General features: G+C 44.0%; 1 protein-coding gene across 2 annotated transcripts in view; it reads left to right on the forward strand.

The window, feature by feature from the left end:
* METAP1 (methionyl aminopeptidase 1) overlaps window positions 1–17,349 on the forward strand; it is a 43,336-nt gene that overhangs the window by 17,320 nt on the left and 8,667 nt on the right. For both annotated transcript variants that reach the window (XM_038398103.2, XM_043513966.1), the window contains exons 2-7: window positions 2,708–2,759; window positions 6,242–6,354; window positions 8,110–8,170; window positions 9,428–9,519; window positions 10,273–10,356; window positions 15,507–15,645. In XM_038398103.2, coding sequence (XP_038254031.1) covers window positions 2,708–2,759; window positions 6,242–6,354; window positions 8,110–8,170; window positions 9,428–9,519; window positions 10,273–10,356; window positions 15,507–15,645 — 541 coding nt within the window. The remainder of the gene's footprint in view (window positions 1–2,707; window positions 2,760–6,241; window positions 6,355–8,109; window positions 8,171–9,427; window positions 9,520–10,272; window positions 10,357–15,506; window positions 15,646–17,349) is intronic.

Genomic DNA, 17,349 nt, shown 5'->3' on the forward strand with positions numbered 1-17,349 from the left:
GGGATGAGGAGTTGGGGGTGCAAGAGGATGCTCTGGGCTGGGACCGAGGGGTGTTGGGGCACGGGAGGTGGATCAGGGCTGGGGCAGAGTGTTTGGGCACAGGAGGGGGTCAGGCTCCAGTTGGTGCTTGCCTCAATCAGCTCCTGGAAGCAGCAGCATGTCCTGTGTTCCCCTCCCCACCCGGCTCCTACATGGAAGGGCGGCCAGGCAGCTCCCATTGGCTGCAGTTCCCAGCCAATGGGAGCTGTGGAGGCGGTGCTTGGGGTGGGAGCAGTGTGTGGACCCTCCTGGCTGCCCCTATGTAGGATTTGGAGGACATGCCAGTGCTTCCTGAAGCTGCGTGGAGCCACAGCATGTGTGGGGTGGGGCAAGCCCTCAACCCTGCTCCCCGGCTTGAGCATTGGAATGGGGCAAGCCCTGGACCCTGCTCCCCAGTGGGAGCTTGAGGGCTGGATTAAAACGTCTGAAGGGCCGGATGCAGACCCTGGGCTGTAGTTTGTCCACCCCTGGGGATATACTTTACATGGCTCTCTACACACCCAAGCAGTGCCTCCTGCCTATGCTGCTACTTTCAGCAGTGTCGGGTCCCACTGCCTCCCTGCTGCTGGGACCTTTCCCTGCCACGCTGAAAGGCTCCAGTGGTGGGGCAAGGCTCTGGTAGGAGGAGGCAGCGGGGAAAGGCTCCAGCAGCTCCTCACCACTGAAGCCTTTTTCCACTCTAGGAACTTTACCTGCTGTCTCCCCACCCCTGCTAGAGCCTTTTACTATTCTGTGTAGATAACATTCTGCATTGTGTGGGGAGTTTGTTTTTTCACTGTGGCATGTAGCTTACATGTAGGGTACATGCTATCACAAGTGGAGGCAAGACCTCTGTGCATGTAGAAAATCACACACACAACCCATTGCTGTCAAATCCACCTCTTTCCCTACTCACAGAAATCAATCTGCAGTTCTAATAGGCAATAACTTAGTTTTCAGCTTTCCCCTGCTGTCTTCCTCCCAAGTACCAGCCCTATTTAGAAATGGCATATGTTGCCCTGCCAGCGAGGGCTGAAGGAGGTTCCTTTTCAGCACTTTATTCATCCACCCTTCTATCTTAATCCCTTCTTCCCTCACTGTTTTTTACCTTAATCTATTGCTTGCCCCCAGATCCTTTCCGTATCCTCTGTTTCTCTCCTTCAACTCTTATCCGTTCTCTTTTCCCACCATTCACTATACCACCCTGCCCGCCCGTTCAGTGCTGATTCATTCCTTTGCTTTTTCCTATTTCCATGAAGTCCTTCTTTCTATCTACATTTTCCCTCTCTCTCTTCTCCCATACACATCCTCCCATTTACACACACTCTTGCCATGCTTTACATTCAGGCTCACTATCTCCATTCATTTTTCTCTATTTTCTATTTCTATTCTCTCTGTCTGGTGCAGGCGTGGGCAAACTTTTTGGCCCGAGGGCCACATGGGAGTTGCAAAACTATATGGAGGGCCAGGTAGGGAAGGCTGTGCCTCCCCAAACAGCCTGACCCCTGACTGCCCCCCCCCGCTCCTCGACCCCTGACTGCCCCCCCGCTCCTCGACCCCTGACTGCCCCCCCACCGGGACTCCACCCCTATCTGCCCCCCTGGGACTCCACCCCATCCAACCCCCACTTCTCCCTGTCTCCTGACTGCCCCAACCCCTATGCACAGTTCTGACAGGCCCCCCCGGGACTTCCATGCCCTATCCAGCCCCTGTTCCCTGATCACACGCCCCTTCCCCCCGAACCTCCGCCCCATCCAACTGCCCCCTGCTCCCTGTCTGCCCCCTGGGACTCCCCTCACGCATACCGTGCTGGAGCCAGCCACACTACCTGTGCTGCCTGGCAGGAGCGGCAGGCCAGACAGCTGGTGGTGCAGCTTGCTGAGACTGTGTGGGAGGGGGGACAGCAGGGAAGGGACCAGGGGCTAGCCTCCCTAGCCTGGAGCTCAGGGACCGGGCAGGACAGTCCCGTGGGCCGGATGTGGCCCATGGGCCATAGTTTGCTCACCTCCTGTCTAGTGCATGCCCACACACACATACCCATATATCTTTCATCTGTGCGCACATCATGCCAGTTGATCCCTGTTGCTGCCCCTACAGAGGCGCCCTAACAGAGGCAGGCAGAATGCATGCTGCAAGAGGAATTATCCTGCCCCAACAGCCCAGGGAGGGGACCATCGTGGTCCCAGGTCTGGTTCCCAAACATTTTCATCTTGCAAGTCACTTCCTATGCTAGAGAACCTCTCCTGCACATGTCCCCTCCCACTTGAAACACTAGGAAATGTGGTAAGCACCAAGCGTGCATTGGCAGGGAGGTGCACTGGATGATTGAATGAGCTTTTTCATTTCTGACTGCTGTGATTCTATGAACTGCCCGATACTACTACATCCTTGTTGCAACTACAGTGCTTGGTTACACAGAAAAGTAATATTGGGATAATATCAAGGAGATGAGAGGAAATCAACTTGCTATAATGGAATGGTTGCAGCTGTTTGGCTCGGTTCCCTCTCTTTTACATTATAAACCGGTTGAATACAGTATTTTCCAGTCTTAACACTGGCAGTTAAAGTAGTTTTCTTGAGTGTTTGCTAAAGTAGATAATAGAATCCTTGTTAAATATAGTTTGTCATCCATTTTGTGGTGGTCACATTCTGCCCCAGACAACCGTGATTTTTATATTTTCATTTTCAGGAATGTTTTAAGGGAAGCTGGGCCACTCACAAGTTACTACACAAGAAAGCAAGTAAGTAAGCTCCTTATCCAGTCTTTATTCAGTTTTGAATTTGTATATGAAGATCAAATATTCATGCTATTGGAAGTGTGTGTGTGTGTGTGTGTGTGTGTGTGTGTTTCCAATCTAGTTTCAAAATGCAAAATAAGGGCTATATGCTGACCTAAGTTATACAACGTACTCTGCATGTTCACTAATGTGCATGCATGTGTAAGCATGGCTGTGGATTTTTCTGAGGTACCTGGCAGTGTGCACTGCACATCTGAGATTCAGCTTAGGCCCTAAACTACTGTTATAGAGCTAGGTAAAGCTAAAGAGTTGTGGCATATAAATCTCTTCTATTCATGCCACACCTGTGTGTGACTGAAATATTGCTGAGAGCTAAACTGTGAACAGAGAAAGGAGAACAAGTTATGGCATTGAGACATTGCCACACTTTTTGCATTTTGTATTTTAAATGCCTGAGGCCAAAAAAAAAAAGTTTGAATGGTTATACTAAAATGGAAATGTCCCAGATAGGCAATCAGAGTACAGCTGTGCTGGACATTTAGTGCTTATATATATGTAGGAAAGCTCTGTAACATCTTTTTACACAAGCGCTACCAGTGGTGGAAGCTGTTGTGAAACCAGGTTTTAGAGTTTTTAGTGGGTAGAAACGCATGCACTTGGCCTATGCTACAGGTTCCACTGTCAATAGCACTGGCGCAGAAAAAGACTGGCAAATTTTCCCTCGTATGAACTCATCTGTATGTTCTACAACTGTAGACTTGTTGTGTGTATACAGTTCCTTGAACTCTGATTGTGGGTGTCTAATTTACATGCCTGTGTGGTTATCTCTCGATAACAATATTTCATATATTCAAATCACTCTACTTTGGTTGTTATGATCCATTTGCTCTGACTGGATACATTACTCATAAGTCTGACATTTGGGTGGGCCCCAACTTTGGGTGGGGTGGGCAATTATGGGGGGGCTGGGAGGGCAGCCTTAGAAGTGTGTGGGGAAGAAAAATACCCAACAATAAAGAAATGGATGAAAAGGGAATCGGCATTAAAAATAAGTGAGAGGGCTTGAAGCCAAACTCTTGACTTCCTTCTTCCCACCCCCTACCTTACCTGTCTTAAGCTCAGTAAGACTCTTGTTCCCAGAATAAATTTGTGTTTTTATTGTTTGGGAGCAGCACAGAAAAACACTAATGAATTTTTCTAATTTAGACTCTTCCCCAGGCAACTCTTGCCACTGTAGTATTCAGTATTGGATCACTTTGCACCATTGCAATGGCAGTATAGACAAGAAATGCAAATATTTTAGATGCACTGATGCAATTAATCCTCCCAGTGCAATCCCACAGTGTTCCTGCCCACTTGTCAGTGACAGTTTTGACAGCTCAGTGTAAAGCTACTCACTTTACAGCAGCATAAAGGCCTGAGAGCACTTGAGCAGTTTTTCACTGTCCTGACTCTTCCAATTCCCCTTCCCCCGATGCCACTAACTCCTGAATTCTAACGGATAATTCAAGATGATTCTAAACAGTACTTTATTAAAGCTTTTCAGAAAATGCAAACCTGAAAACTAATTTTTTTTTTTAAATTGTCCCATGCGGGATTCACCTAAAGAACAAAAATCCTTATGTTTATCAGTCATTGTTCAGTGTCAGCTCAACACTAGACACGCAGACTCTGATGAACTTACATCATTGGGATTGCCATGGCAGTCTGTTCTCATACTCCTGAGATCTCAAAATGGGAAAGCAGAAACAAGTAATCACGTTGCTAGTTAAAGATGATGCAGCAAGGCTACTCCCTTACCCCTGAATTAATCCTCTTATCTCTCTATGATATTCTAGTACTCCAGTCATCTTCTCCAGCTCTCTTGGAAAACTGATAAAGAACTGTATTGCATTAGCTTGGGGTTACTCATGATGGAGGGAACTTACTGCACTACTTTGAAGGGCATGGAGGGAAGGATGGCCTCTCTAGTCCCTTCTCTTTCTGTAAGAAGGAAACTTTTAATTCGCACAAAACAAAACGAGAATCCCATAACCCAGCGTTTCTGAAACTGAGGTCGGCAGACCCCTGGGGGTCTGCGAGTCATGTCTGGGGCTGCTGGCCCTGCTGATCAACTCTTCCCTCTCCGTCCCAGGGCCTCCTGCACTCTGCGCAACAGCCATTCAGCGGCATGCAGGAGGTGCTGGGAGGGAGAGGGAAGAGCGGGGACTGGGCACGCTTGGGGGAGGGGGCGGGAAGAGGAGGGGTGGCAGTGGGGCAGGGGCATAGCCACGGGTGGGCCTGGGTGGGACATGGCCAACCCACTTAGCATCCAGGCCCACTCCCCACCCATGGCTGTGCTCTGGCCCAAGCGCTTGTCCCGCTCCGCTTGCCCAGCGCTCCTGCCAGGCCCTGGTAGGTGGAGCAGGGCAAGCCCCCGTGCCTCAACCCTGCTCTCAGACTGGAGCACTGGTGGGGCAGTTGGAGTGAGGCAAGCCCCCACACTCCCATCCCGCTCCTCGGCAGGACTGTGGGTGGGTAGAACAGGTTGGGGCACGGGAGTGCCCATTTTTGGGGGCACTGGGTTGGCCTGGTAGCTAATCTGCCACTAGGAGGAGGGTGAGTGAGCAGGCGGCTGGTGGTGGTAGAGGAGATATTCAAAAACAGTAGGCCTGCTGCCTGGGGGAACCAGGCCCCGTGTGGGGTGATAGGACCTGGAAGGGAGCTGAGAGTCATACATGCTTGAAAGCAGCATTTCCTCCCAGAGCTGCTGGGTGTGTGCCTGGGGCCCTGGAGTGCCTCTGGCCAGAAAGTCCATCCATGGCCCCCGACAAGCCCGGCTGCAGGGGTGGGGGAAGGCTGCCCTCCCAGCTCCCCCCCCCCCCCCCCGTAATTGCCCGTCCACCTGAAGTTGGGGCCCACCCAAATATCCCATGCTGGTTACGCCACTGTGGTGGGGCCTTGGGGGAAGCGGTGGAGTGGGAGCGGGGCCTGGGGCTGAGTGGTGAGTTTGGGGAATCAATGAAAATTTTTAAATAAAAATGGGGGTCCTCGGATTGCTAAAGTTTGAGAACCGTTGCCTTAACTGAAGGGGCAGAGATGAATTGTCTCCCAAGAGTTAATAAAAACACAGAACAGAGTATTGGGGAGCCTGAATGAAAATCGCTTCCCCTCAATAATTAGATTTCACTGGCGTGGTGTCTCCAATATCATTGTCCTACAAATCTTTGCATTTTCCTTAGAATAAAAACAGGGTAGACAAGACCTACACTTCTAGTGTTTTTTAACAAAAAAAAAAAAAAAAACCAAACAGGGAAAACAAAGTTGAAAACAAACAAATACACTTTCAAACTTTCTTTGTGAATATTGTAAAGAAGCAAAAAAAAAAAGTGCAAATGGAGATGTTCTGTCTTTTCAGGCCACCTTTCAATACTCTCCCCATTTTTGGAATGGGCGGTTAGTTTGTCCCAATATCCTGAAATTTAGTTTTATTTTTTATTTTGCAGAAGATGAAAAAACTAAACGTGAAGTTTCGTCTTGGACTGTGGAAGATGACATTAACACAGATCCCTGGGCTGGTTATCGATATACTGGTAAACTTAGGCCACATTATCCCCTAGTAAGTGGCTATGTTGTCTATTACAAGTGGCAGAAATAATATCTGATTTTTTTTCAGATGTTTTCAACAACGAAATCAGGAGGGAAAGACCTTGGCAATTGAGTAATTCAGAGAAAATGGTTACATATGTGTATTATTACGTGTGTGTGTGTGTGTGTGTGTGTGTGTGTGTTTAAGACTACCTAGTATGATCCTTCCATTCATGATGTCTGGTATGGGACGTTTTATGGTGAAAAATGGGAAAGATAATCATAAAGAATGCATGAGTTAAAATAGTAATAGAGGTTGGAAATTAATCCCACTGCAGGAGAGTAAGGGGAGGAAGGAGAATAATTAAAAAATCCCCAAATAAACAAAATTTAGGTTTGTTGGAAATTTGTGAAACTATATTGGGATAGATTTTCAAACTTTTGCACCTAAATCCCATTGAAAGTTATGGGTTTATGATGCATCCGAGCTGTTTGCTCCTGCAACAATATTGCTGCCAACACCACACTATTGTTCCCATGGCTACAAAGCATGAAAAAATTAAGCTCCTGATCTTGCAAAAACTTGCATACGTATTTGACTTTATGCAGTGAGTAGTTTCATCTAAGTCAATGGGACTTTTCATGGTGTGTGAAGTTACGCTTGTGTGTAATGGATGGTCTACATGAGAAAGTTGCACTGGCTTAATTTTAATGAGTTTAAAAACTGGTTTTGTGAAACCAGCACAAAATGTTGTGTAGACACTCATATTTTGGTTTGAGCAGCTTATTTTGGTTTAGTTTAAGTTGGTAATGAATCAATTTACACGTAATCTGTATAGGCCATTCTTAAACTGAAATAAGATGGTCTATATAGGATTTTGTGTTGGTTTTACTAAATCATTTTAAAACACACCTTTAGTTAAACTGGTGCAAACTTGTGGATAGACAAGGCCTAAGCATTTGCAGAATTGAAGCCTAATCTATTGAAAGGACAGAAGAAACAAGTACTCTAAAATACATTACAGATTATATCCAGGCATGGTGGCCTAGCGACACTTTATTTGTGCTTCTGTCTATCAAATTTACTTGTAGTGTAGCCCGCATCACAAAAGTATCCTCCTGATGTTTTTCTCAATGTACTCCGGGTAGGTAGAACAGCCCAGTTGTGCCTGAGTACATCCCAGATCCTGTGCATTTATTGGGACGGGGGAATGGGGAATATTGATTCTACCACTAGCCAGCACAACACAGCATTACCGTAGTTAGATCCTTGCCTTCTTGGCCACTTGTTGCTGGAAGATTGAATGGTGTGAAACCCCAGTAAAGAGCGATAAGAAATGGGATGTTTAAATGAAGGAAAAAAAAAGGGTAAAATTTCACTAATTCGTACTAATAACTGGAAGATCCATCTGCAATTAGTGAATTTTGCAAGTTGGAGTAAGTCAACAAACACTGTGAAACAGCAGCGATAACATATCCCAAAATCGACATGTGACGTGTGATTTTTTTTATGAAGCTTCACATTAGGCTACTAAAGGTTCTGTAGCATAAAAGCAATGAGGACGTAGTAATAGGAGACTTCAGAAAAGTGCTCTACTGCTAAATCTTTGCTGAAAAATGAGTAGAGAAAGAGGGGTGTGTGTGTGTAAACTATAGAGTGTGGGGATTAGCAATGAGTATGATTTGCCAGGTTTAATTGTACTGAGTTTTATATATGGGTCTTTGCTTGTTTTTATGACTATAAGTGCTTTTACAATCTAACTAGCTTTGACTGTGATTCATTTAGATGCCAACGAGGCCTGTGCCAAGTTATATTCAGAGACCAGATTATGCTGATCACCCACTAGGTAATTTGAAACACATCATAATTTAAAATTTTTACTTTTGTTGATTTAGGCTGCACGTATTCTTAAAACTTCTTATAACAAAGTAACTGGAGAGAGGAATTTGTCTTTAATAGTCCTTTTGTGACAAAATCCTTTCAGCAATAAGGTTGCATATGTTTCATAGATACTCCAGAACTTCTAGTAAGTTGTCATCCACAGGTGCATTTTGAACTCGGTTCTCTCAAAATATAGCACTAAGTCTATGCCTTACTGAATAACCAAGTACCTATATGTAGCAAGGGTTGTTTCAAAAGTTGACTCCATGAAACTATTCCCAGTGACATCAGGAACTGTAAAATGGTCCCTAGATATTTTTGCATGACTTTGTTTTTTTTTAACAGCAATCATTGGAGAAGACAAACTAAGACACGCAGCATTTTAGTGCCAGGCTCTTACTTATGGAGAGAAAGAGTCTTCAAAACCTATTTGGTTCTTTAATTATTTTAATTATAAAAAAATCTTCTTTTTTATGTTGGGAAATGCTAATAAGTTAATGTTAGACAATAAAAAAAGTGTTACTCAGAATTCATTTTTAAACCTTAGTCAAACTTAAATTATTTGTTGTTAAACTAAATATTAAAATACAAAGTATTGATTTTGATAGTCAGTCATTATTTATTTTTAACTGAAATTATAAAACTGATGTTGCACAAAGCCACAGTGGGAATAAGTTGAACACTTTTCTATCCGACAGGTACAGCAATTATTACAATAGTGATACAATGTTAGCTACTATCACAAGCCTTTGTAATGGTCTCTGCTTCCTGTAGACAATTATTCATTCAACTAGCTTGTAACCAGTTCTTCAGTCAAATGCAAACATATAGCCTTAACGTCACCCTTTGCAATATTACTATATTTTACCAATAGACAGAAAGGTCTGTTTCCTTAAAACATCTGATGTTGGAGTTAAAATTGTATGTTTGAGCAAGACTTTGAGTAATTGGCTGTGGGCATTATGTGTGATCGTATGCTGGAAATGGATGAGAGTTTGGTGTGGAGGTAAGGACATGGGGACTTTGTGTGCGAAGGCATGTGAATTGAGGTTGGTCAGATGTTAATGTTAACCTTGACTGGCGAATTTGTTGTCAGTGAGTTTGTTGAAAGGAGGTACATTTGTATTACCTTAAATACATTAAGAGAGATTTGTGCTCTGTGTACGCACGCGCGCACACGTAAAAATTGACCCTAAATATAATCCAATTTTTTTTTTTTCAGGTATGTCTGAATCAGAACAGGCACTTAAAGGAACTTCTCAAATAAAAATCCTCTCATGTGAAGATATAGAAGGAATGCGATTAGTGTGTAGGGTGAGTTTGTTTTACAGAATGTGTATGCTCTCCATAAATCTAGAGAACTCGTGATTTTACTAGTTTATGACAATTCACCTTAAGGGTATGAACTTTGAAAGTGCAGTTATACTCTGAAAGGTGACTGACTAAAATTGGAATGCTTCTGCCTCTGTTTCTTTCCCAGCAACTCCAGATCAAATTTGCTTATTTTGCAAGTGAAAAGATTTTTCTATTTGTCACCATTGCAAAATCAACCATGAGATCTGAAAGTCAAGCTGGCTACTTTCTAGCTCTGATATATCCAGTAACAAAGATTTTGCAATGGGAACTTTATCAACAGAATTATTGGCTATGTATAAGTGAGAACAGAATTCCATCCCTTCTCTTATAGTTGTTGATGGTGGTGCTAACAGGACTAGCAGCCTCCAAAATAAGTAGATCTGTTGAATAAGAACTTTCCAGTTGTAATTAGTTTCTTGATAATAACCACACTTCCAGGTTTAATTAAGTGGTTCATTTCACTTGGCAGGATTCTGTGTCCAATTATAAACAGTGAGTGGGATTTTCCAAGGTGTCTGAGTGATTTAGAAGTACAAGTCCCATTGATATCCAGAAGTCCCAATTTTCCCTTTAATCCTAGCACAACTTCCCTAGCACCCTGATTGTATCCACAGGAGATTGAGTAACCCCCCAAGGGTGGAGCAGTCAGTGTTCTAGTGGCTCAGGCTGTGTATATTTTTGAATAAGTAGTTCCTGATGTCTCACTTACAGCTTGCTAGAGAAGTGTTGGATGTTGCTGCCATGATGGTGAAACCAGGCATAACTACTGAAGAAATAGATCATGCTGTCCATCTAGTAAGGCTATTTTATCATACTTCTGGATTTGTTCGTGCTCTCTTGTCCCTTCTGTTTGGTGGGACTGTATGGTGTGTGTTACTGCCAAAATGTCTGCTCTGATTTTCTGTATTTCCAAACTACCTTCAATTTCCATCTTTAAAAAACCTCACACCCTCTCAGTTTAAAGCAACTAGATAATAGACATTACAACAATTACAAAGTAAGAATGTTGCATTTAAAACTGCTTACCCTACCCCAAATGTAAAGGCTCCAAAGGTCCCCTGACGGGAATCACACTGAGGAGTTTAAGAGAACAGGGATGGAGCTGGCTGTTATGCAGAACCCACAAATATAGCTCATGTTGACCCACTAGCCTCCCATGCTCTGGAACCAGCTGCCATGTGCAATTCAGGCTAATTAAGGCCCAAATCCAGCAAAGTATTTGAAGTTTAGTAAGTGCTTTGCTGGATGAGGGCTTAAGTTGTTCTAATTTTATCTTGATTTTTGTGGTTTTCATAAAGTCCACTTAGGAATTTGTTTATATTGGGGCCAGGGTTACTGTGGAGTGTACAAAGAGTGCAGCAGTTCCTGCAGAACTTGTAACGTCAGGTGCAATTAGCCGAGGTGGAGGAGCCTTATGTTAGCTACTTCGCTATCTTCATTTAGGGCAACTGGGCCAAGAGCAAGAGGGAACAACCTGATTTGAGCTGAGAGGAGTGGAGGATGCTAAGCACTCATGAAGATTCATGTTTAACAGGGACGAAACTAACTTACTCTTAAAATTTTCGATAGAAGCAGCCAGCATGTAAATTGTTAGTGGCCAAAAAAATTTGTGGCTAGCCTTGCATAGAACAACTGATAACTGTTAATAACTGTTTTAGGAGCAATTTTATTTTTCCAGAATTACTTTGTGCTTGTCTAGACTACAAAATTAAGTCAACTTTATCTAATTCGACCTCAAGCCTCCAAATTAATGAAGTAGATTGTGCATGGCCACACCGTGCTCATTATCTTGATGGAGTGCGTCCTCACTAGCAGTGCCTGCATCAGTGCACAAAGCAGTGCATCATGGGTAGCTATCCCAAAATGCAACTTTCCGCAGTGTGTTTTGGAAAGTTTATTCAGTGCCTTATGGGACCAAAACATTGTTGCAGGGGAGAGTGGAAACATTGTGTCGGCATCCCATGATGCACTGTGCTCCCTCCCTCAAATCAATGGCAAACAACATGGTGGTTTTCATGCCTTAAAACCGCTGCGTGTACGCCCTAACCCCAGAAGCATGGAGCCTGCTCAGTTGTGCACTCTTCCTGTGAGCATCTCAAACACTTTGAGCCTTCTCCTACAGTATTTCCAGAGCTGAAGTAGGGTCTGCCGCGTGGAACATAGCACTGTTCTGCAAGCAGTTACTGCTGGCAGTCGTAGAATCTGCACTCTGTTGGGCGCCATTTCTGGTCCCGTGAAACAAGCATTGACTGGTGGGACTGCATCATTTTGCAGGTACAGGATGACAAGGAATGGCTGTAGAACTTTCGAATGCAGAAGGCCACCTTCCAGGAGCTTTGTGCAAAGCTTTCCCCTCTTGAAGTGCAGCAACACAAAAATGAGAGCTGCTCAGACAGTGGAGAAGCGAGCGGTGATCACTGTTTGGAAGCTTGCAACGCCAGACAGTTACCGATCAGTGGGGAATCAATTTGGAGTAGGTAAATCAACTGTGGGAACTGTTGTGCTCCAAGTGTGTAGGGCCATTAAGCGACTTCTGCTACGAAGGTTAGTGAGTCTGGGAAATGTGCAAGACATAGTGGATGGTTTTGCTGCGATGGGGTTCCCTAATTGCGGTGGGGCGATAGATGACAGGCATATCCTATCCGCATCTTGGCATCAGACCACCTTGCCAAAGAGTACATATATTGAAAGGGATACTTTTCAATGGTGTTGCAAGCGCTGGTGGATCACAGGGTGCGATTTATTTACATCAACATAGGATAGTCGGGAAAGGTTCATGACGTGCTCATCTTTAGGAACTTGGGTCTGTTCAAAAAGCTGCAGTCCAAGACTTTCTTTCCAGACTACAGAATGAACATTGACGACGTTGAGATACCTGTCATTCTTCTGGGAGACCCAGCCTACCCCTTGCTCCCGTGGCTCATGAAGCCATACACCGGCTGTCTGGACAGCAGTAAGGAACGGTTCAACTGTAGGCTCAGCAAGTGCAGAATGGTGGTTGAATGTGCCTTTGGTCACTTGAAAAGGCACTGGAGAAGTCTACTAACAAGGTTGGACCTTAGTAAGGAGAACATCCCCATGGTTATAGCTGCCTGCTGTGAGCTACATAAGATCTGTGTGTGGGGGGGGGAGAAACTTTCCTGCAGGAGTGGGCAGTTAAGACAGATCGCATGGCAGCCATTTTTGAGCAGCCAGACACCAGGACAATAAGAAAAGCACAGCAAGGGGCGCTGCATCCACGAAGCCGTTTCAGTAGTGGGTCACAGTAATATGAACTGCTTGTCTGCATTGTGCTTTCTCAAACCTTCACCTGGCTTGTATCATTGTCCCTGTAAAGCCAACCCCCCACCACCCAAGCCCACTGCTTCTACTCAATAAAGAAAACTTATTTCTTGAATCCATTTACTTTATTTAACAAGCATAAGTAAAGAGGGAGAACGGGGGGAAAAAGTAACCTTGGGGGGAAAAGGGGTTGTAAAGTTGGAAAGCTGTGTGACATAACGCTGCATTCCAGACCATCAAAGGTCTGTGAATGGGCTCCTTCTGTTCCTTGTGCCCTTTCCCCGAGTTAAGTGAGGGGGACTTTTCACCCACGCCTCATGGAACGCTTTGGGGAGGATGATTCTGCGACAGGCGATGCTGGCTGGCTGTCCATCAGGGTCTGCAGAGGTACCACCCTCCTGTTTCTGTTTCTGCAGTTCAACCAGATGCCTCAACATGTCTGCTTGGTCCCTCATAATCCAAAGCATCTCATCCTGCATCGCACGCTCTCACTCATTGGAAGCTTTCCTGCTCTCCATGTCTAACTTCTCGGACAATAAAACCCTCCACCCTCTCAGCTCTGTGTCTGTCCCGGAGGTGTTCATTATCTTGGTGAACATGTCCTCCTGCGTTCTCTTTCTCCTCCTTCTAATCAGCAATAGGCTGCTTTCAGGTGTTGATGACATACCAAAGGACACATTTCCAGCTGTCAGTCATGGGGAAAAAATAAAGGAGCCATTGTACATGAATAAAATGTTTCCATAGCAAGGCCGTATCCATTAAAGAAAATCAAAAACCCTTATCACACTAGGTGCAAACGATAACAAAAATCAGAATCCGTAACCATTCACTGTGCCATTTTGCTGCTCCAGCCTTGGTGAATAATGAAGTTTATGGCAAGCTCATGTCAGGAGCAGAGGTAACTAGTCAAACAATGGCCCTTTCCCATAGCACCGTGGGAAGCTGTTTACGAATGGGGTCTACCCAGAAATCTTACCTCCATGAAAATTTTCTAGGGATATCCATGGAGGATTCCCAGGCTATCCCAGTCCACATAAACAGTCTTTTCTGGGGGCTGCCCTCTGCGTAGCTGGATCAGCCTCTTGTAAGCAGAGAACCACAGCACCTCACTTTTTTCTTCACAGTAAACATGCAGTACCACTGAATGTGTGCGTCCGCTGAATTTAATTGGGCTTTGATTGTAACTATATACTCACCAGAGGTGCCTTCCCTGGCATCAGTCGGCCACCATGATGTCCTGTGACCCACAGGGCTCCAGGATTAAAAATATTTCCTGGCTCTCGGGGAGAATGGATTCACCACTCACCTGTCTCCAATTCTCCTCTTCCTCATCCACCATATCATCCTTCTTATTGTCCCTAGACTCAAATACCTGTGCGGTGTTCATGTTGCTTGTGGGGGTGCTGAGGTCAAGGTCAAGGTCACCCCTGAGAATCGCATGCAGCTCGTTGGAGAACCAGCATGTGTGGGGTTCAGCACGAGAATGACTGTTCGCCTCCCTTGTCTTCTGGTACGCTTGGCGAAGTTCTTTTATTTTCACACGGCACTGCTATGTGTCCCTCGTGTAGCCCTTCTTCCCCATTCCACGAGTGGTCTTTGCATAGATGTCAGTGTTTCTTCTTCTGGGTCGGAGTTCTGCCTGCACAGACTCTTCTCCCCACACAGCGATGAGATCCACCACCTCTTGTGCAGACCTGGCTGGGGTGCGTTTCAGGCGTGTAGTCTCCATGATCAGCTGAGCTCAAGCTGGTATGCTCCAAATGCTGATCAAACAGGAAATGGGAAATCAAAAATTCCTGGGGCTTTAGCAGGGGAGGGGCTCTTTCCTGTGTACCTGGCTGCAGTAGAGTTGAGAGTGATCTCCAGAGGGGTCACAGATGAGCGTTGTGTGACACCACCTAGAGGCCGAGTAAGTCAAATTACACAATGCTGCATCTGCACTACCTCGCAGTCGACCCATGAAAATCGAATTTAGTGCTATGCCTCTTGCAGAGGTGGATGACAGAAGTTGACATTCGAGGTGACTTAGGTTGGTGTAAAGGACCCGGTAGCGTAGACACATACATTAACAGGTCGACTTAAGGCAGCTTCCTTCAACCTAACTTTTTAGTGTAGAGCAGGCCTTTGTGTGTGTGTCTGTATAGAACATTTAAACTGTTGTAGAAAGACACAAGTTAAATCATTTAAAAAAATAAGTTTTAAAGGCATGGTGCCAACTTAAATTTTGCTCGGCCTTTACATTTTGTAAAAATGAAATTTTATAAAGCTGTAGACTAGCCAAAATGTTTTCATTGTTTAAAAAAGCACCCACTCCAAAATAGCTTTTAAACAAACAAATATTCCCATAAGGTATTTAACAACTCAAACATTGCAGCATTGATGACTGGAAGTGAAAATGGCCATAAACAAAAGAAAATAAATGAAACTTGTTTCACATTGTCAATATTGAGAAGAAATGCAAAAAGTAAAAATAAACTAAACAGAGAGCATGTCAGGAGTCGAAACAAATTGGGGGGGAAAAAAAGCATTTGAGGAAATATTTTCAAGCATTGCTGCTAATACAGAGAGAATTTAAAATGTCAGCCGTACTGCAAATCTGTTCTCCTCCTTTACAAATGTGTTTGCTAATCTAAAGTGTAATGTGTTTTCTAAATCTGTTTTAGGCTTGCATTGCAAGGAACTGCTATCCTTCCCCGTTGAATTATTATAATTTCCCTAAGTCATGCTGTACGTCAGTGAATGAAGTGATCTGCCATGGAATTCCTGACAGGCGGCCATTGCAAGAGGGTGATATTGTTAATGGTAGGTGATGTAAAAGTCAAACCTTTCAACAGCTCTGCTTGCATCCAGTCTTTACAGCTGAAACACTCAGTGGGGTAAAGTTTTGGTTTATATGGCACATCATGCTTGAAGAAATATCTTCCAACCATGTTTTATTTTTCTTTAGTTAGCTTTTTTGTTACGTTTAGCATCTACATATCCAAATTCATGGACTGAGTAAAATTTAAACTAATTAGAGTTGGACAAAAGACCAATTTTAACAGCTTTTAAATTATCATTGTATATTATTTATTGTGATAATGCCCAGGAGTCCCAGTCATGGATCAGAAACTTATTGTGTTAGGCACTGTACAAACACAGAACAAAATGATGGTGCATTGACTGTTTTAATGGTAGAATGATTTTCCTTGATTAGTTTGGGATACATTGTTAGTAGGATGATTTTTGATCATAGTTATGATCATGTCTATTGTATAGTATCCTAGTGGCTCAGGGTGTTTTATAGACCCACAAAATGGCAAGGGCTTTCCCAGAGGAGCTTGCAGTCCAAGTGCAATATTTTTGATTGTGTTGTTCCAGGCCCTCAAATCTTTTGGCTGGATGGAGTACTTTAGAAATAATTTTTTAACTTTTACTTTTTGCATTTTCTCTCCGCTTTGACAATGAAAATAAATGAAGCCAGTTTCACTTTTATTTGTAGTCATTTTCACCTCCCGTTCTCACATGGGACTACTTGTGTGTTTACTGTTAAGTGCATGCCCAGATGTTTTCTGAACCGTGGGCCTGGATTTCTATTTAATTTTGTTTGTAAAGCAATTTGGGATCCTTTTGGGTTGAAAAGCGTACCATAAATGTACAATGATATTTGGTGGATACTGTCACGGTGACAGGGCAAGCTGTACCTCTGTCTCCTTTCTCTGGTTTCTGAGTGCAGCCCCCTAGTGTCAGGCCTCGTGCCTGCCCCTTTCTTGGTGTGGAATTCTTCCACTCAGGTCTCAGGCTTCAGCCTTCTGTGGATCGACTGTGCTTCTCCAGAAGGCCTGACTGGGTTTGGCAACTGAAAGTCTTCCCTTGGGATCAGTAGTAAATACAGTAACCCAAAACAGCTTTCTTAAATCAAAGTATTGTTCAATCTTAATAGTAGGAATAAAACAAAACTCCCTTTTACATTATAAAACACTAAAAGGACTGCATGCATGTCTAGCTTTCCTAAAGCTTACTGCCCCCTTGGAAGTTTGGGAAGGCCTGATTTCTCCAGACCTCCAATGGCGTGCGTGTGTGTGTGTGTCTGTTCCCAGGGAACAGCTCCTTGACAACTGTCTTCCACCTCTGGACAGAGAGTGACTTTTTTTTTTTTTTAACTGTTTAAAGTCCTTTTGATCTGTTGGCTCCCAACATGGGGAAAACCAGTCTAACTTGCCTGGCACCTAGAAGTAGCTAAAAGCTCAGGTATTGGTTTAATGACTCCCAAAAAATTTACTGAGAGGTTGATTATGTGGATCCAATGTGGATCCATTATGTAGATCCATTTCCCACAACCCTGATATTAAACTAAACCAACATATGCACCTAGTAAACATTCCGGTCACCGGTATAGTTATTATATAGCTATAGTAAGATCCCATACAGTATTCATATATTATTGCAGTTCATCCCGGTGTTCTTCATAGATACCTGCAATAATCATGGTTGCAAAATAATTCTCATATATAACTCTTTTCACAC

This window comes from Dermochelys coriacea, chromosome 4 (genome assembly GCF_009764565.3).
Source record: "Dermochelys coriacea isolate rDerCor1 chromosome 4, rDerCor1.pri.v4, whole genome shotgun sequence".
Taxonomy (NCBI): domain Eukaryota; kingdom Metazoa; phylum Chordata; order Testudines; family Dermochelyidae; genus Dermochelys; species Dermochelys coriacea.